At 35.4% G+C, this 19,904-nt stretch overlaps 2 protein-coding genes across 6 annotated transcripts; both read left to right on the top strand.

The window, feature by feature from the left end:
* The first annotated feature begins 6,132 nt into the window (after positions 1 to 6,132).
* On the top strand, positions 6,133 to 7,231 carry LOC116005798. The gene is made up of 2 exons (XM_031246035.1): positions 6,133 to 6,886; positions 6,966 to 7,231. Exons 1-2 carry the CDS (start codon positions 6,133 to 6,135, stop codon positions 7,229 to 7,231), a joined length of 1,020 nt encoding a protein of 339 aa, XP_031101895.1.
* Positions 7,232 to 7,770: 539 nt separating this feature from the next.
* LOC116007306 (casein kinase II subunit alpha-2-like) lies at positions 7,771 to 11,665 on the top strand. Of its 5 annotated transcripts, XM_031247950.1 has the most exons (8): positions 7,771 to 8,077; positions 8,284 to 8,353; positions 9,247 to 9,312; positions 9,794 to 9,876; positions 10,095 to 10,128; positions 10,221 to 10,293; positions 10,488 to 10,532; positions 11,439 to 11,665. In XM_031247950.1, exons 4-8 carry the CDS (start codon positions 9,816 to 9,818, stop codon positions 11,652 to 11,654), a joined length of 429 nt encoding a protein of 142 aa, XP_031103810.1. In that variant the 5' UTR covers positions 7,771 to 8,077; positions 8,284 to 8,353; positions 9,247 to 9,312; positions 9,794 to 9,815; the 3' UTR covers positions 11,655 to 11,665. The 5 variants fall into 5 exon arrangements, 3 of the variants coding, with proteins under 3 accessions (XP_031103810.1, XP_031103808.1, XP_031103809.1); XR_004095229.1 differs by lacking the exon at positions 10,095 to 10,128 and having other exon boundaries at positions 10,488 to 10,695; XR_004095230.1 differs by lacking the exons at positions 10,095 to 10,128; positions 11,439 to 11,665 and adding an exon at positions 8,125 to 8,203 and having other exon boundaries at positions 7,771 to 8,020; positions 10,488 to 10,691.
* The last annotated feature ends 8,239 nt before the right edge of the window (positions 11,666 to 19,904 follow it).

Here is a 19,904-nt window from a genome sequence, read left to right as displayed (position 1 = left end):
AGTCATGACAATAGTTTGGTTCGAATTATTGTGTTATAGAATTCTTTGTGTCATGACTCTTGTAAGTCATTTGCTTCCACTATATACATGAGTGTATATGATTCAATGGAGCAACTTATGGAGCAATTCATGGAGCAAGTATAGTCAAATGGAGGAAGTTTAAGTCAAATGGTCAAAGCCGAGAAGAAGTTCAAGATCCACTATCTCTACACCATACGCTATACAATGCTAAGAAGGATCAAATATATTTATTTGATGAATATGATTGAATGAGCTGAAATGGAGAAATGGTTAAAGACTTGAGCATATACCTAATGGTCCAGCGTTCAAATCCTACTTGTTGCATTTTATTACTAAGGAAGAAGCTTGGGAGCAAGTTACACGGCCAAAGTCTTTTGGAGCTAATTTTTGGTCAATAGAGCTACCTATGGAGCTAGTTTGGTCAATGGAGCAAGTGATGGAGGAAGTCAAAGTCAACGTGGAGTAACTTTGCATGGATTATATACGCGTGAACACTACACCATTTCTACACGCGTGAAGGCTAATTTAAAGCACTATGGAGCATGCTATGGAGCAACTAAGAGTATGACTTATACTTAGTCATTTTTGCATGTCTCAAATATTTTAGGTTCAGTACGTAATATCCTGAACCAGNAGTCATTTTTGCATGTCTCAAATATTTTAGGTTCAGTACGTAATATCCTGAACCAGAAGAAATTTGAAGGTGGTGATTTTCTGAAGATCATTGTTTATAATCAAGCAAGAGCCACCCGGAAAAATATTTTGAAGATCAACTTGCCCAAGATCAAAATCAAGAATACAACAAAGTCAAGAATATCAAGCTCTGAAGGATACAAAGTCTGCAATATCAAGCTGAGAAGGCAACAAAGTCAAAAATTGGAGGCTACAAGTTTCAAGGATCAATCAAGCCGTAAAAGAAGACTTTGTGAGCAATTCACAGAGGTGATTTGTCAAAAGTTACCAGCGACATTAAATGTGCAGATCAAATTGAAGATTTTATCAGATCAAATTGGCAAGTTATCAGATCAACGGTATGGTCATTAAATGAGAAGGTGCCCATCAAGATCAGATTGGAATGACCAATCAGATCAAGTGAACGTTCAAAATTTGAATGTTCATAACGGCAAATAATTCTTTGAATTATAAAAAGCCCAAAAAGACTTGAAGAACAGCACGAGGACGAGATACACGGTAGAGAAGAAAGTGGTATTGAGCGGTGAATGCAATCAAAATACAAAGTGCTGAGATGTTGAGCTATACACGAGAGGAATTCAAGTCTTAGAAAAGAAATCTTTATTTCTTTGAACAACAGTTGTATCTCTACCAAGGGTAGAAAGGAGTGTAGCTGGGTGCGTAACACTCGGGTGAAGGGTAGAAAGGAGTGTAGCTGGGTGCGTAACACTCGGGTGAACGGTAGAAAGGAGTGTAGCTGGGTGCGTAACACTCGGGTGAACTGTAGAAAGGAGTGTAGCTGGGTGCGTAACACTCGGGTGAACTAAGTGCAGCTTTGTGCGTAACACTTGGTTGGAACGTAGCTTTGTGCGTAGCGTTCAGGAACGTAGCTTTGTGCGTAGCGCTCGGGAGCTTAGCTTTGTGCGAAGAGCTCGTGGTTGAGTGTAGCTTTGTGCGTAGCACTCGGGAGTTTCATTATTGTATCTGGGTGATTGAAGATAGTGGAAACCTTCCTTGGAGCAAGGAAGAAGTGGAGTAGGAGAATTACACCATCTCCGAACCACTATAAATCTCTACCTCTCATTTACCTTACTGCACTTTACATATTTGTATGTTTTAACTCACTAACCCTTTACGTACTGTGTTGATCATATCATCTGGGTTTGTGTGTTCCCACGTTCGCATGTGGCTCAAACTTTGCATACATGTTCTTTGAGCTATTCTAAGTATTTCCAACGTATTGCATGTCAAGCATCTCTTCAGTTTTACGCAGTTTTGTTTTATAGCACTTTACCGTACGATTTTCCGCTGCACATTTCAAGTTGAATGTATTCACTTGAAATCTCTGTTGTTGAAGTGTTATAAAGTTTTTTAATTGTTTGAGAAGTCTATTTACCCCCCCCCCCTCTAGACTTCTCCCACCCTATCGGGACCAACAAGTGGTATCAGAGCGGTTGTCTATTGAGTCAATATTTGACTGCTAGACAGATCTCATAACCTTCAAGATGAAGAGAGACTTGGCTCCGAACCTATTATTTTCATTAGATAAATTTGATGATTGGAAAATACGTATGCAGGTCCATCTATCCGCATTACACGATGAAATGTGGGAAGTAATTACCAGCGTTCCGATCAAAATTCTTAAAGTCAATACCGCAACCGCACAGACGAGCACAACATCGCAAAACATTCCTAAACCCAAAGAGGAATGGACTCCTGAAGATAGACAACGAAACAACTTGGACAACATTGCCAAGGATATACTATTCAAAGCTATCGACGATGTAACTTTCCCAAAGGTCCGAAAATGCAAAACCGCAAAAGATGTTTGGGAAACACTAGTCAAAATGGGCGAAGGAGACGAGCAAGAAAAAGAGAACAAACTCACAATAGCACTAAAGAAATTTGAGGATTTCAAAATGCTAAATAGTGAGAGCATAGCCGAAATGGAAGCAAGATTTATTAAAGTCTTAGGAGAAATTGCTGATCTTGGAAAGGAGATTGATCAGAAGGAAATATCACTCAAAATCCTACGTGGACTACCGTCAAATTGGGACATGAAAGTCACGGCCATGCGAGACCATAGAGATCTCAAAACTCTTACAACCGACAAGCTCTTTAGTGATCTAAAAGCTTATGAGTTTGAGATGAAGTCAAGAAAAAAAGAAGATCGCGAAGAAAGAAATACCGCGCTAGTCACCGAACAACCGTCTACATCGAGGTCAATAGATAATAGTGAATTTTTATCTGACGAAAATTTTGCTTTGTTTGTTAGGAAATTTAAGAAGTTCATGAGGAAAAAGAACAACAAAAATTTTCCTCAAGCCAGCACACCCAGATGGACGAAAAAGGAAGCTCCAGATGCAAACTTGTGTTACAATTGTAGAAAGCCAGGACACTTTATGGCAGAATGTCCTTATCCAAAAGTGAGCAAAAACCAAGGTGATAATGCTCAGGAGGACACCAAGGCAAAAGAAAGAAGATTCAAGAAAGACAAAAGAAAAGCTTTAATTAGTGGCCCACTTGAGTCAAGTGATAGTGATGAGTCATCTAGTGGAGAAAGTGACACCTCAAAGGATGACAATGCTTTATTCTACATGGATGCTTCAAGTAGTTCATCAACTCAAGATTTATGCTTAATGGCGCATGAAGTTGAAGAAGATGAGGAAGTTTGGTACTTCGATAGTGGATGTTCGCATCACATGACTGGAAATAAATCTAGTCTAGTGAATTTTAAGAATATCGAAGGACCAAAAGTAGTTTTTGGAGGAAAAGATCGATACGGACAAACCAAAGGAATCGGAACAGTTGAACGTAACGGATTAAAAGTCGAAGACGTATCTTACGTGGAAGGTCTCAAATTCAACCTCTTCAGTACAAGTCAATTTTGTGAATAAGGTTATTTAGTGGAATTTTTCAAAGACAAATGTCAAGTGAAAAATGAAACTACTGGAGAAATCGTACTACAAGGAACGAGAAAGAGGAACATGTATGTTGTTGATTGGTCTACAACAAAAGAGTCAATATGCTTAGTTGCCAACAACACAAACGCTACAAGCTGGGAATGGCACAAAAAGCTGAATCATCTGAATTTCAAAACAATCAACAAGCTCGCAGCAAATGATCTAGTCAAAGGACTACCCAAAATAGCTTACAAGAAAGATCAGATTTGCGATGCATGCCAAAGAGGAAAGCAAATCAAATCTTCATTCAAGTCAAAGACACAAGAATCATCATCAAGACCTCTTAGTCTACTACACATGGATTTATTTGGTCCAGTAGACCCAGTGAGTATGAGTGGTAAGAAATATACACTTGTTATTGTTAATATGATTGGCTTCAAACTATTCTTTTTTATTTTTTTTCATGGTATTAATAAAATACTTGGTAAATAAATATATAACATTATTTTGTATTATAACTTTGATATTTAATTACAAGATAGTGTAAAAAGAACATAATGAACAACGTAATGAATATCAATTGATGAATTTCAATGTAAAGAATATTTTCATTAGAGAAAAATAAATACAATATAACTAATAAAACTATTTTTCTTATTTAATTTATTGATAATGATTTTTTAAAAAAAAAATTAAAGGTATTGTAGACACATAATTCTAAATTAAAGAAATCCATATGTGTCATTTTGTTGTGTTAACTACTAGTTTATTTAATTCAATAATAGTAAAATAAAGTGATCTCTCTTCAATTTGTTAGGTTATTTGAATACTCTCTTTGTCAACCAATCTCCCCAAGTAGTTAATATAATTAATTAGTTCCAAACTACTTTTTCATGGTATTAATAAAATACTTGGTAAATAAATATATAACATTATTTTGTATTATAACATTGATATTTAATTACAAGATAGTGTAAAAAGAAGATAATAGACAATATAATGAACATCAATTGATGAATTTGAATGTAAAGAATCTTTGCATTGGAGAAGACAATATAACTAATGAAATTATTTTTCTTATTTAATTTAATTTATTGATAATGAATAATTTTTTCAAATAAAGGCATTGTAGACACATAATTCTTAATTAAAGAAATACATATGTATCATTTTTTGTTGTAGCTATTAATTTATTTAATTTAATAAGAGTAAAATAGAGTGAGAAACTTAATTATGCCAAATTTGATTGGAATGAGGTTCGAACCTAAGACCTTTCTTATTGAAATCAATGGGTAAGTTAATAATTTGGTTCGGTTGCAGGTTATAAATCCAGGAACAAGTAGAACCAAGACACACATCTTTTTGCTAGCTTTTTTTTTTTTCTTGCTAAATCATTTTATGCTTTTGTGAGTGGTTTATAGTAAGATGTGATGCTTTTAAGTTGGAATGTGGGGATGAGTTGATTATATTCGTTGGAAACAAATTATGTACAGGGAAAAAAAATGTATTTTTATTAAATTAATAATTTTTTTAAAATATCACAATAGATGAAACATAACATATATATTTTTCTCCAGATATATATCATGTGTTGTAGGCTATCTAGTGGAAGGAGCAGTACCTCCTTCAAAAGTGGCATATATTGCTAAGGAACTTCTAAATATGGCTTGCTTTGAAATTTCTCTTGGTGATACAATTGGGGTTGGTACTCTAGGTAGTGATAAACTGTTTTTCCTCCATTCTATGTTAGTTAAGAAGTTTTTACTGCATTTATATTATTAACTCTTGACACTCTATTCCAATTTAGTCTAGATATCTAGAAGGTACTTCTTTAGCTACGATATTTGCTCACCCATCAATAATAGAGATGTTGGATGCCGCTGTAGAGGACACTGTGGATAGCGTGGCAGCTGGTGAGAAACTCTTATGTTTTTTTTTTTTTTGTTGGGGTGGTTAGTTGCAAGCAGGCTTCCATTTTCTTTTTCAGTTGTACAGTAAATTATTACAACCTTGTACTCTAAGCTTTCTTTCAATTTTGTTTGTGTTATACATATTGAAGAATGAGAAGCAATACTCTAGTAGCATTCTAGAACATTCTGTATCCAACTCTTCTTGAGTTTGTTAGAAGGTTATTCTTGTCTTTTTATCTCCTTGTTTGACTACATATATAGTCTCCCTTTCCACCTGTAAGAAACAATTTTTTCTGATTAAATAAAAAGTCTTCTCTCTGTTTCTCTTTCCACCATGAAAGCTCTTCAACTACTGCTGCAATTTTTCTTTTCCTATTAATCTGAAATGGTATCAGAGCGTGGAGATCGAAGTTATGCGGCCGTTATCTCGGCGGTTGGAGGTAACAACACGGAGACTTCTCCGCCAGAACTAGCCCGTACTCCGGTGATCGAACCTCCGCGACGAACGACGAACGACGAACACAGAAGATCTTCTTCTTCTTCCTGCAAATGAAAGTGCGAGCAAAGTGCTCGTTAGTCCTCCTTTAACAACTTCCAACTACAGTTCGTGGAGCAGATCCATGACAATGGCACTCAAAGTGAGAAACAAGTGGGGAATCATCAGTGGAGCAATTCTAGTACCTGCTATTAGCGATCCAGAGTACAAGGCATGGGAGAGATGCAATATTCTGGTTAGTACCTGGATTATCAATTCTCTTAGTCCTTCAATTGCACAAAGTGTGATGTATTTCGATTTTGCTACACGCATTTGGGAGGATTTGAAAAATAGATTTTCACAAGTAGATGCTCATAGAATTTCTGATCTCCAAGATGAGATTTATAGCCTTAAACAAGGAGCTTGTAGTGTTACTGATTATTATACTCAGTCTAGAATTTTATGGGAAGAAATGAGTGCACTGAGGCCTCTTCCTGTATGTGAATGTAATCTAAAGTGTCAACGTGGTTTGACTGTTCCAAAGTGCTCATGCGAATTAGCTGCTAAGATCAGAAAAGAACGAGAGGATGATGAGGTTATTCGCTTTCTGAAAGGTTTGAGTGATGAGTTTTCAAGCATAAAGTCAGGAGTGCTTGTCCTAGAGCCCATGTCGCCTGTGCACAAAGTTTTTGCCATGGCAATGAAGTTAGAGAGGCAGTTGCATGGCCTTGAAACTGTGCACATTAGTGCTAGCCTCACTGATGCAGTAACTGAAAACGTTGTGGCTGCTGTAAACAATAACAACAAAAGGAGATTCACCTTCAATAATATGAATAAATATGTGGCTAAGTGTATTTTCTGTGGAATGAATGGTCATACTGCTAAGAAGTGTTATAAGAAACACGGTTATCCACCGGGTTGGATACCCAGGATACAAGTCTAAGGGCAAACAGATACAAAATGGAGTCTCTGCTGCGGTATCAGGTAATACTAATCAGAAGTCTGCTAGTTCTGGACAGATAGAAGCTGATCTTAGCTTGTCCAATGAGCAAATCCATAAGCTCATTTCTATGCTGCAATCACAAGTTGGACAAAATAGCTCAGGTTCATCCATAGCTGCCAGTGTGAGTGCCGCCACGTCTTCAGGTCTGGCCCCTAACTTCAAAGCAGCAGCAGAACAACATCCTAAAGGCAAGTACACTTTTGTCACCACACTACTACAGAAACAACATATAACGTCGGACATATAACGTCGGTTTTTTGAAAAACCGACGTTAAAAGTAAAAAACCGACGTTAAAAGTGAAATAATAGCATACGGCGTCGGTTAATTAAATAACCGATGCCGTATGTCTTACTAAAAAAAATAAAAAATAAAAAATAACATACGGCATCGGTTATTTAAATAACCGATGCCGTATGTTTTACGTGAAAAAATAAATAAAAACTGAAAATAACATACGGCATCGGTTAATTAAATAACCGATGTCGTATATCTTACGCGAAAAAAATACAAAATGAAAAAAATAAAAATAATATACGGCATCGGTTAATTAAATAACCGATGCCGTATATTTTATACAGAAAAAATGATAATAATATACTCTTTGTTTTAATATGATTTTTTTTTAAAAATCTGAGATGATACGACGTCGGTTTTATGACTATAACCGACGTCGTATCATTGAATATATAAAATACAACTTCGGGTATTTGTTAATGGATATCCTTTGTTAATTATGCTGTTGTAGATTTTATAAATAACAAAATCCAGGAACCAATCGCACGATCTTCTTCTATTCTCTCCGCCGCAACCAACGCCTCCATCCACCTTCTTTCTTCTTCTTCTCTCCACTGCACAACCTCACCACCGGACACAGCCGCACACCCGCGCCGCCGTATAGCCTCACCGCCGCACCTTCTCCATTGTAACAAATGTTTAGGGTTTATGCCCCGCGACCGATCTTTGCGCCTCTGCCTTGCCACGACGCCACCGCCCACCACTGCCACCAGCTTCACCCTCAACCCGCCTCAGTCGCCGGTCGTGAGCCTCCTTCGTTTTCACCAGTCACCACTGTCCAGTCGCCTCCTTGCCTCAGTAATTCCCTTTATTCTTATGCTCTTCTTTTCAATTTTTTTTTCCAGAGATTAGTTTTTGGTCTGTAAATCAAATAGGGCTTGGTTCACGAAATCTTCAAGCTCATTTGGAGAAAAAGAGCTGCTGGTACCGTTTTTACCTTTTCCTCTATATCATTTCCCTTTGGATTCCACTTTCCAGACTTACTTTGATGAATTTCCCTGCAGATCGAGACAAAAATGATCTCCCCCAAACTATGGACAGCTAGCGCCTCCAGGAAAAATCTCCCTACTTTTGGTGAGATTTGTTTTGGATTTTGATATTCGAATACTGTGCATTTTATCAATTTCATGTACTCTTGCTTGTGTATGTTGTTGATTGCAGTAGGACTAGAATGAAGGTATGTTTGGATTTTGATATTCTAAAAGTTCTGTAGGGCATGCTCTATCTCAGATAGAGTTATGTTTAACATGTTTCTTAGAGATCAAGAATTGCTAACGCAAAATGAAGGTAAAATACTAGAATGTTTTTAATGTCATTAGTAAAAACTGATTTTCCAGTTTTCTTTCCATCAATGTGCTTTGCTAATTAGATTATATTTTTCACCTACTGAGATAGAAGGTGGAGCACATTTTGAAACCATCTCAAAGATCATAGGAGAGTGTCGTTTAGTGTTAGGAAGGTTGTTTGGCTCTTTCATTTGGATAATTATAGTTGACTTGGTTTTTCAAATCATCATCGTTATTAATATTATTTTATTTGTTTATATTTCTATTGACATAAATAATAAATTAATGCTCATAAACAGCTTAGCTGGTTGTAGCATTAATGCTCAGCCCTTGCCCTGTACATTCTTGTAGGAAGCAGTTGGATGTAGCTTAAAGAATTAGCTCTTACACCATCTTTTTCCTTTCCAATGACAGAATTGCTCTTAACAAATCTTCCCTCTAAACTTTGATAAATCTATTTGTTATTGATGTGATGGGATTTGAATGTAACTTTCAGTGCTTTCTGCTTAGAAAATTCTCCCCTAATTCCATATGCTGTATACTGTATAGTAAACATGTTTGCTTGCAACTCTGTTCTAGGTTTAACTACAACTTGTGCTGGTACATTTGTCTCACTACCAAACCAGCTTGAATTTTGATGTTAGTAACTTTTGATGAAATTTAATGTTCCTTAACCTGCAGATCTTTAGGAAAGAGCCATTCTTCTATGGCTATGACAACCATGATCAACTTGTTAAAATTGCGAAGGTATTAAGTTGTTGATTTCCATTTGGTATTACCATTTGAATTAATTGCATGGCATATTGATCATTGCAGCTCAGAAAAGGCGAGGATGATACTTCCACCTTCCTACTAAATTTATTGCTTATTCTGTACATATCTATACTTAATTGGCTGTTTAGTATCACAGACTAGATAACCCCAATAATATTTTTCTGCTATTATTTTCTCTGCTTGCTCACCTGATGATTAATATTTTTTTTTTGGTGGTGCGGGTGATTTAATGCATTTATTTTTGAAAATCCTAATAACTATTGGTAGAATTTGGATTTCGTATTTATAATATTTTTTTCCTTGCTAGCCCAAGTTTGCTTATCTGAAATGACCATCATATATGATGCTGAGGCTAGTAATGGCTGTCCAAATGCATTATTTGACACTGTGAGTCCTTGGGGGAACAGGTGTTTCCTATAAATATGCCTATAAAGTGTACTTGTAAAATTTTCAGGTTCTTGGCACAGATGAGTTGAATGCATATCTCAACAAATATCATCTGGAGCTTGATCCTCAACATGATGCTCTGGTTGGAAGGTATTCAGATCCTAACTTGTCATCTTTTGGAATTGCCTATTATTGATACAGTATGTTTTGGGTGTAATTTGGCAATTTGAACTTTTGAAGCATAGCTTCATTCGAAGTTCTCTCTTAAGGATAAAAACTGTTGTAACTGGTGCAACCAAAATTAAGTTGTAAAATGAATTCCCAAATCCATCATAACCCGTATTGAATTTTTATTTTTTCTCCCACAGGCACAGCAGGAAACCTTGGTCCCGATTTGTTAATGTAGACAACCAGCATTTAGTTTCTCCATAGGTTTGAAAATTTTTTCCTAATGTGTTTGTTCCTAATTTGAATTTCACTTATCATGTGCACAGGCAATTGATTTCCTTGATAAGCTCCTTCGTTATGATCATCAAGACAGGCAGGCTTACAGCTAAAGAAGCTATGGTAATTTCTTATGGCTTAATTTCCCCTTTCTTGTTTTTTTTTTTTGTTTTTTTGTTTTTTTTTTTTGTTTTAATCATTCTGTGACAACCAATCTTTGAAATTAACAAAGTGGATGGTAATGAATTAAAGTTCAATCAATTGTGCTTTCTATGGTCTGGTGAGAGGATGCCCAATCGTGTCCTTTTCTGTTTTAGGCACATCCATACTCCTTTCAAGTGAGGGCAGCTGAAAACAGCAGGGTGCGTACAGAGTAGTGATGGCCCCCTCTATATATAGGCATCATGATTATTTGTAATGGAGTTGTAAAGGCGTATGTGTACATTGCTGTCACAATGTCTTGATCACAATTGGAACAGCTTTTATGTAGTGATAAAACTGCATGGCTCATTTATTTCCCACTATGTACGTGTTTTTATATAACCAGATACGATTCGCTGCTTTTTAATTCTTTTTTTTTAATTAAAAGGAGATACAGCGTTGGTTTTTTCAAAAACTGACACTGTATCTTGTTTTATTTTTTAAATAGAGATATAGCGTCAGTTTTATACAAACACCGACGCCATATCTCATTTTATTTTTTTTAAATAGAGATACGGCGTCGGTTTTTTTAAAAAACCGACGCCGTATCTCTATTTTTTTAAAATAAAACGACATACGACGTCGGTTTTCTGAAAAAACGACGTCGTATGTATTTATTTAAAAATTTAAAAATAATATACGACGTCGGTTTTTTAAAACCGACGTCGTATAATTTATTTATAACGTCTGCTGGAACTACGTCGTAAAAAAACCGACGTCGTATGTCCAAAATAACCGACGTTAAAAGGTATTTTTGTAGTAGTGCCAGTATTAATGCTTTACTAAAACATTCAGACACTTGGATATTAGATACTGGAGCTACGGATCATATTGTGTGTGATTTAAATTACTTTGATACTTACAGTTGTGTGCAAGGAATTGTTGTGAATATGCCAAATGGAGAAATTGTTCCAATGACACATGTAGGGACTATAAAGCTTACTGAAGTTCTTTATTTACAGAATGTGCTTTATATACCTACCTTCACTTTCAACATTGTGTCTGCTAGTCAACTGACAAAATCAGCATGTAGTTTACTTGTGATGGCTGATAAGTGTTTGATTCAGGAACAACTTGGCAAGAAGATGAATGGTTTTGCTAAGGAGGAGAAAGGGCTTTACTACTTGATCAATCCACCAACGAAGAAAACTAGTGTTTTTTATGACTTTGTGCACTGTAATAATGTCAGTATACATACTTGGCATAATAGACTAGGACATTTTCCTGTTAATAAAATGCATCTGTTGGATGGTGTTCAATGTTCGAGAATAAAGATGAATTGATTTGTGATGCATGTCATTTTGCCAAACACAAGAGAAACTCTTTCCCTATTAGTGTTACTAGAACATCTGCTTGTTTTGAACTCATACATACTGATATTTGGGGGCCCTTTTCTGTTTGTACTATGAATTGAGAATGTTATTTCTTAACAATTGTTGATGACTATAGCAGATTTACTTGGATTCATACGATGAAGCAAAAATCAGACACAAGGACTTTACTTAAGAGTTTTTGTAGTTATGTTGATACACAATTCTCAACTAAAGTCAAAATTATAAGGAGTGACAATGGCCTTGAATTCAATATGCTGGAATTTTATAATGAAAGAGGAATTGTACATCTGAAAACATGTGTGGAAACTCCTCAACAGAATGCTGTAGCTGAAAGAAAACATCAACATATACTTAATGTTGCAAGAGCTTTGAGATTTCAAGCAGGTTTGCCACTGAAGTTTTGGGGGCATTGTGTCCTTCATGCTACTTACTTAATTAACAGAGTTCCTACAGGTATTCTTGGTTGGAAGACACCTTTTGAGACATTGTTTGGAAAGCCTATAGACTATAGTCATTTGAAAGTATTTGGGTGCCTCTGTTATGCGTCTACTTTGTCACAGGGAAGACATAAAATGGCAGCAAGAGGGAGGAAGTGCGTATTCATAGGTTTTCCAGCCCATATCAAAGGTTACACATTGTATGACCTTCACAGTAGGTCAACCTTTGTTTCCAGAGATGTACAGTTTTATGAGCAATCGTTTCCATTCAAATCAAAAGATTTAATTGGCATCACAAGAGATAAGGAGACAGGGTATTGTAGTCCTGCTTTGCCAACTCTTTTCTTTCCAGATGAAGCCTCTCATAATTCTGAGCAGCATGCATCTCAAGGCTTTACAAATGCTACAAATGATAGTACCATTGAGGAGCACTCTAGTCCAAATCAGCAAGTTGTAGAAGAAAATATAGTTGAACAACAACCTTCTAGTTTGGAACAGCAAATTGAGGAAGAAAATGTAATTGAGCAAGAACATTTGAAGCCAAGGAGATCTATGAGAACAAAGGTTGCTCCAGTAAGATTCCAAGACTATCATTGTAGTACAATTGAAAAACAAAACAGGTTTACCTCACCTCATCCTTTACATTCTGTAATCTCTTATGAAACCTTGGTGCCTGCACATAGGATTTTCTCCATGAATATTTCTTCTACAAGTGAACCTAGTACATATAAACAAGCTGCATCACAAGAATGTTGGAGAGATGCAATGAAAAAGGAAATTCAAGCACTACAGGACAACCATACATGGGTTCTTACGGACTTACCCTCTGGGAAAACACCTATTGGGTGCAAATGGATGTATAAAATCAAGTACAAAGCTGATGGTTCAGTAGAAAGATATAAGGCAAGGTTAGTGGCAAAAGGATACACTCAGCAACTTGGGGTGGACTATGTTGAGACCTTTTCACCAGTTGCTAGAATCACCACTATAAGAACCCTTCTTGCAGTGGCAGTAACAAAGGGGGTGGTATATCCAACAACTAGATGTCAATAACGCTTTTCTTCATGGTGAGCTTAATGAAGAAGTTTATATGGTACTACCCCCCCGGTTTTCAAGGTGACAAACCCAGTCAAGTCTGCAAGTTGACAAGATCATTATATGGGCTCAAGCAGGCTAGCAGATAGTGGAATGCAAAACTCACACTGGCATTGCTATCTAATGGATTTACTCAAGCTAAGTCTGATCCTTCATTATTTGTTAAACATTCATCTTATTCTTTCACAACACTTTTGGTTTATGTAGATGACATAATCATTACAAGTGATGCCATGAATTCTATTGATGAACTAAAGCAGTTCTTAGATTCCACTTTTAAAATAAAAGATCTGGGGAATCTCAGTTATTTTTTGGGCATTGAAGCAGCCAGGACTTCAATTGGTCTCAATCTTTGTCAGAGAAAATATACACTTGATATTTTGACAGAAGCTGGCTTCTTGGACAGCAAGCCTGTAGCAAGTCCCATAGTTCCAGGGCAGAAGCTTATGCACAATGATGGAGTAACTCTTACAGATGTTGGTGTTTATAAAAGACTTGTAGGAAGACTTCTCTACTTGACAGCTACAAGACCTGATATAGCATATGCTGTGCAGCAGCTAAGTCAATTCATTGACAAACCAACTGATAAGCACCTAACAGCAGCACATAGTGTGTTGAGGTACTTGAAAGGAGCTCCAGGTAAAGGGATATTCTTTCCAGCAGATTCTAATGTTCATCTGCAAGTTTTCACTGATTCAGATTGGGCAACATGTCCAGAAACAAGGAAGTCCATAACTGGTTATTGTATATTTCTTGGGAATTCTTTGATATCTTGGAAGTCCAAAAAGCAGGCTACGGTCTCAAAATCATCGTCTGAAGCCGAATATAGGGCCTTTGGCAGTGGGTGTGTGTGAAGTTCAGTGGATATGGTTCTTGCTAAGTGATCTTGGATTAGTCCCATCCAAGCCTGCGACGTTCTTCTGTGATAACAAGTCTGCCATAGCTATTGGTGAAAATTTTGTGTTTCATGAAAGGACAAAGCATATTGAAATTGACTGTCATATTGTGCGGGAGAAGGTACTACAGGGATTGATTAAGCTAATGTATACCTCCTCTGCTAACCAAATTGTTGATGGTTTTACAAAGCCACTTCCTCTGCCACAGTTCAAGAGCTTCATTTCTAAGCTGGGACTACAGGACATGTACTCTCCAGCTTATGGGGGGTATTGAAGAATGAGAAGCAATACTCTAGTAGCATTCTAGAACATTCTGTATCCAACTCTTCTTGAGTTTGTTAGAAGGTTATTCTTGTCTTTTTATCTCCTTGTTTGACTACATATATAGTCTCCCCTTCCACCTGTAAGAAACAATTTTTTCTGATTAAATAAAAAGTCTTCTCTCTGTTTCTCTTTCCACCATGAAAGCTCTTCAGCTACTGCTACAATTTTTCTTTTCCTGTTAATCTGAAAATACATAGGCCCTGTTTGGTAAATAATCAACCTATCAGTCAATTTTAGCTTATTTGACCACTATTAGTTGGTAAATAATAAGCTTTTTTAACTCCAAAATGTTAAAATTTAAAAAGTTACTCAAAGCAGCCTTTTCAATTAACTTTTTTGAGAAAAGAAATTATACCAAACAGCCATCAGCTAACAGCTAATTTATCAAACAACTTTCTACAATCAGCCAATATTATCAACAAATCATACCTTCTAACCCAAACAGCCAACCCAATCAGCTAACAGCCATTTACCAAACAGGACCATAAAGAAATATTGTAGTTATTCCGGCCATGAACGTAACATTGAAAATATTTGACAAAAATCAATCAAAAGGGTTAAATGTCTTCCTTTAGTGATTCAACATGGTGAGTTCACTGTCAGTGCTTCTTTCCATCTAGACGTCTTTTGACTATGCAATAAACTAATAAAAATTGTTATATGCTACTGCATTGATAAAATTCTTATAATATATCTATACAATAGACGAAAAGCTATTGAAGTATTTGCACAGTGTGATGATAGAAAAGAATATAAAAAGTTATATTTTTTTTCTAATTTTTTGGAAATTCCAGGATTAATTCACTCTTAGTGTTACTAGCATCCTTTTGTTCCCAAGATGCATCCAAGATCCTATCACTCTGTCCATCTATTCAAACTACCCTAAAGGTGATCTATTGTTACTCTGCCACTTATTGTATTGTTCTTTACTGTGGACACATTTGTCATTTTTTTCATTTTTCTCTTGATTCTCAGTCCAATTAAGCACTTATATTGGGGGAGTCATATGCGTTCAGCAATGGCTTTGTGAAAGTAGGAATTACAAATCATCTGTATTATATCTTGAAAACTATTGGTTGTTGACTTGGACATTGCAGTTTACAGATTACTAAGTCCAATTGTTATAATCTTGTTAATTTTCTCATGCTTTTTTGTTTACTTTTGCAATTATACTTGGTAGGATCTATTTGACAGTATAGAAATGGAGTTGGAAACCTTAAATCTTTCTATGCTAGCTAGTTCTGGTACACATGATGAGCTACATGCCAGTAAGGGTACTACCAGTATGTAGTTTGGCTGATTCCAATGAGACTGGCAATGATGGTGGTGGTAATAAACAAGCCATGGAGAAAGGATCCAAGAAGAAAAAGGAAAATCTGCTGGAAATACTCGTGCAGGGGCTGCTGAAGCTGGCTTGGATAACCTGGATTCTGCACCATCTAAATCCAAGAAAAACCAAAAGAAAGGCAAAGGTTCTTCTACCTCACAGGAGGTATCCTCAAAACTAAATGCTAAAAAGGAAGAGGATCACACACGGAACCAGAAAATCGACTGAGTGGGGGCGGAATTTAAATTACGACGGTGCTACAAATGTCAATGACAAAATAATGAGAAGTAGGTTTTTTAAGCTCCAGTTTAAAGTTCAACCAACTAAAATACTCGAAATATTAGCAATTTGATCATAAATATAAGTTTTATATACATTTTAATGCTATATACATACATACACATATGTGTGTGTGTGTATATATATATATAAAGGGGTGGGGTGAGGTAGGGGTGGAGGGTGGGGGGAGGGGGGCAGCTGCCCGCGGCCCCACAGTACACTAGCTCCGTCTTACCTTAGGGATGAGTTCGAGTTTTGGCATTGAAATTATTTTCTATATATATGCGTGTGTATATGGAAAATTTGGTTAATTTTAATGATATGTTGACAGATATGCTGATAGTTATATGTATTGATAAAGTTTGGTGTTGTGTGTGTCCTCCAATTGAATGTTCAAGAGCATGTTGACGTGTTGAATGTGGGGAAAAGAAAATTTGTAATTTTGACAAATTAATAATTTCTTTTTTAAAAAAAAAATATAACAATAGGCGCCTATTGTCTACTAAAAATTCACAATACACTACTTTGTATGTGTGTTCCTGATTAAGAACAGACGCAGTACAATCTGCTTCTGCAAAGATTGTATTGCCAATTTGCGTTTGTTGTATCTACGTCTATTGTAAAGGAAATGTTTTAAGGTCTTTACAATAGACACAAATAGCTGATTTTGTACTAGTGGGGCTTATTCGATGCCATTGGATGTACTAATAATAGTAGTGGTAGAGGTAGATGGGTAGTAGATAGATGAGAGCTAGAGTTGTCTCACTGGCGTGTCAAAATCTATAAACGTGAAAACTTGAATTGTATATATATTCAAAGTATTGGTTACAATGAAGTATGTATCAAATAGAAAAGGGTACAATATTTGGATATGAGAAGTCCCCTGGGCTTTTGGAGTTAAGCGGCTTGTTCTCCGGTGAAGGGTTTATATGCAACTTGAAGACATATGTCGGATCTGTTCTAAATTATATCTTAGCACGATGTGCAGACTTTAGAGCTCTCTTTCCTCCAAAATGAAGCCACTATTTATAGTCCACGTGTAGGAGAAATCTAACCGGCCAACTTTATCCTTTAGGATAATTTTCAAATTTAATTAAAATATATTAGAATTAAATATGAAGAATGTATCGGGACACCATCATGTCTAAGTTCATGATCCATCTTATCTTCAAATCTATTAAAATTATTCACAATTTCCAAAATTATACGGTCCACATATATTCTTAATAGGCTAAAACCCATGAGTTAAGAAACCCAATTAATTCAAATAGCCTGGTCCAACTCAATTAAATATTCCTTCAATTTGGACCGAACAATCCAACAATTAATTACTCTTAATTAAGTAATTAAACCAATACCAGTCTAAAGAAGCGAAAGCTATTAGCATACGAGAGGCTTTAAAATGGCTTAAGGAGATGAATCTTGATTTCGTGTAGGTCAAAACCGATGCGCTACGCGTACTTGTCATCCTGGGGATGAATAACAAAGACTTTAGGGGTGTATTCAATCATAACTTTTATAAACTTTTAAAGAGTTTTATCAACTTTAAAAGTTTGGCGGTATTCAATTTAGACTTTTAACGACTCTTTAAAAGTCTACCGGTATTAGATCCAAACTTTTCAAAACTCTTTAAAAATACTACCTCCGTCCCAAAATGGTTGTCTGATTCGTTTAACGAGGCTTGACTGAAGTAATTTTTAATCCAATTGTTCATAATATTAAGCTTAGCATTAATATATAAATTTTATATATTTAGAAACTACATTAACAGTACTATTAAACACAAAAAATTAAATTTAAAAATAATAAAAAATTACTAAAGAAAATAAGCAGAAGAAAGAGTTGGTTTGACCAATGAATAGTAAATAGGACAGGTAAAATGGGACAGAGGGAGTATGTTGATATTCAATTCAAACTTTTATAGAGTATTAAAAAGTCTTTGGTATTCAAAAATTTATTAACTTTCATAGACTTTGTCAGAATAGGATTTCGGTAGACTTTTTCTTCATTAATATAAATAGATGAAATCCAACCCTCCAACCCCAAACTTTTCAAGATCCTCTACAAACCTTTTTTCTCTCTATTTAAACTAGACAAATTTTTCATCAATTGTACAATACGTCCCAAACTTTACTACGAAAACTTATTTGTTAATATTGACAACAATTTTTTTCGCTGCCAAGGATTGCTACGAACAGCAAAAAAAAAAAAAAAAAAAATGTTCGCAGCATAATTTGCTGCCGCAACCAGCAGCAAGTTGCTGCTGGTTGCAAAATATATGTATTTACATTTAAAAATTCTATTTAATTAATACAATTTTAAATAATTTTATATTCATTAATTATTAATATATGTATTTATATAAGAAAAAAATAGATCCAATGCATTCAAAAATATATTAATTAAAATTTTATTTAATTTAAAAATATTTTTGTAGTTGCTGTTGGTTGTATTTTTTTTTACAATGCGTTAATTTATTTATGATTTATAGAAATATATTTTTGTAAGAAAATTATAAATAATATATTAATAGAAGTTATGGAATGTTTGTAAGGGTGTATTCAATTTAGAGTTTTATGACTTTTGTAGAATTTTTAATATGAAAAAGTTTTTAAAAGTTTATAAATGTTTGTTGTATGGATATTTATAAACTTTTACAAAGTTGATGAAAGTTTAAAAGATTCTAAGAAAGTTTACAAGAACTCTACAAAGTCAATTAAAATCTATCACTTTAAAAGTCTTTGAAAATCTTTAAAAGTCTTGATTGAATACACCCCCTTTAGTTTCATCCTTTGACTTAATTCTTAAGGATATTTGGAAATTAGCTAATGAAATTTTGTATTAGCTTTTTATTTGTTAAGCAATTTGCAAACTCGACAGCCCATTTGTTAGCTAGAGAAGTCGTGTCCATTGCCGATTGCATTGTTTGGGCTATTATGTCTCATTCCATTTTGTATGACGTTATCTTGTTGGAGGCATCTATCTAAGTTATGGGTTTGTTTTCAAAAAAAAAAAAGTAATTAGACCGATTAAATATTTATTGGGCCACTTAATTAATTCAATTAAATCAATATTTGTCCAATTAGCCTAATTAAAATAATTAATTTGATAACAATTATCTACCAAAACCTCTTTTTTTTTTTTTTGAAGAAGGAGGATAAAAGGATATACTTTCATTAAGAATTTAAGAAAAGGTGTGGAATACAAGAGGGAATATGGTTGAAACTTGAAACAAATCGGGAGACAGAATTTACAGCCCTAGCTAAGGTATGAACATGTATATTAGCTGATCTATGAATATAATGGAAGGACACTGCTTCTAAGTGCCTAGCCATTTCCCTGATATCTTCGATTGCAGAACCTACATAAGAGTGATCTTGAACCTGGAAGTTGAGCAATTGGCACACGTTTAAACAATCCATTTCTATACAGACATGTTGTCTACCTTCATTTTGAAGCCAAGACAATGCCTCTTTTACCGCCAAATGAGGGTTGTCTATGCACCGTAACAGGTCGTTGCATGCACCCAGAAACTCCATATTTTCTTATAGCAGTACGTACTGCTCCAAAAGAGGCCTGGTTGTTAGCGCTGAATGTTGCAACATCGACCTGGTAGATCAGAGATGGTGGACTTGTTCGTCTGATATCTGCGTGATCTGTGCGAGGGTGTTGCCTGATAGTTGAGCTTTGGGGGTCTGCGCCAATTATTGCATTCACTAAGATTTTATACGACACAGTAGTAACACATAGCAGAATAAAATTGATAAAATTTAAATCGAAGCCCATGAGTAACATGATGTGTAGAAGAAATTTCCACTCCATTTTTTGGTTAGCTTTTGCA

This window comes from Ipomoea triloba, chromosome 15 (assembly GCF_003576645.1).
Source record: "Ipomoea triloba cultivar NCNSP0323 chromosome 15, ASM357664v1".
Classification (NCBI taxonomy): Eukaryota; Viridiplantae; Streptophyta; class Magnoliopsida; order Solanales; family Convolvulaceae; genus Ipomoea; species Ipomoea triloba.
This window is presented reverse-complemented; position numbering and strand designations above follow the sequence as displayed.

What these genes read in the sequence shown, in the direction of transcription:
- LOC116007306 (XM_031247948.1), top strand. Translation starts at nt 9,229, where the DNA reads ATGTTCCTTAACCTGCAGATCTTTAGGAAAGAGCCATTCTTCTATGGC. An exon ending in CATGATGCTCTGGTTGGAAG is followed by an intron (nt 9,877 to 10,220) that starts GTATTCAGATCC and finishes TCATGTGCACAG; the next exon opens with GCAATTGATTTCCTTGATAA. An exon ending in GGGCAGCTGAAAACAGCAGG is followed by an intron (nt 10,533 to 11,438) that starts GTGCGTACAGAG and finishes TGTTTGATTCAG; the next exon opens with GAACAACTTGGCAAGAAGAT.
- LOC116005798 (XM_031246035.1), top strand. Translation starts at nt 6,133, where the DNA reads ATGGCACTCAAAGTGAGAAACAAGTGGGGAATCATCAGTGGAGCAATT. An exon ending in GAAGTGTTATAAGAAACACG is followed by an intron (nt 6,887 to 6,965) that starts GTTATCCACCGG and finishes CTGCGGTATCAG; the next exon opens with GTAATACTAATCAGAAGTCT.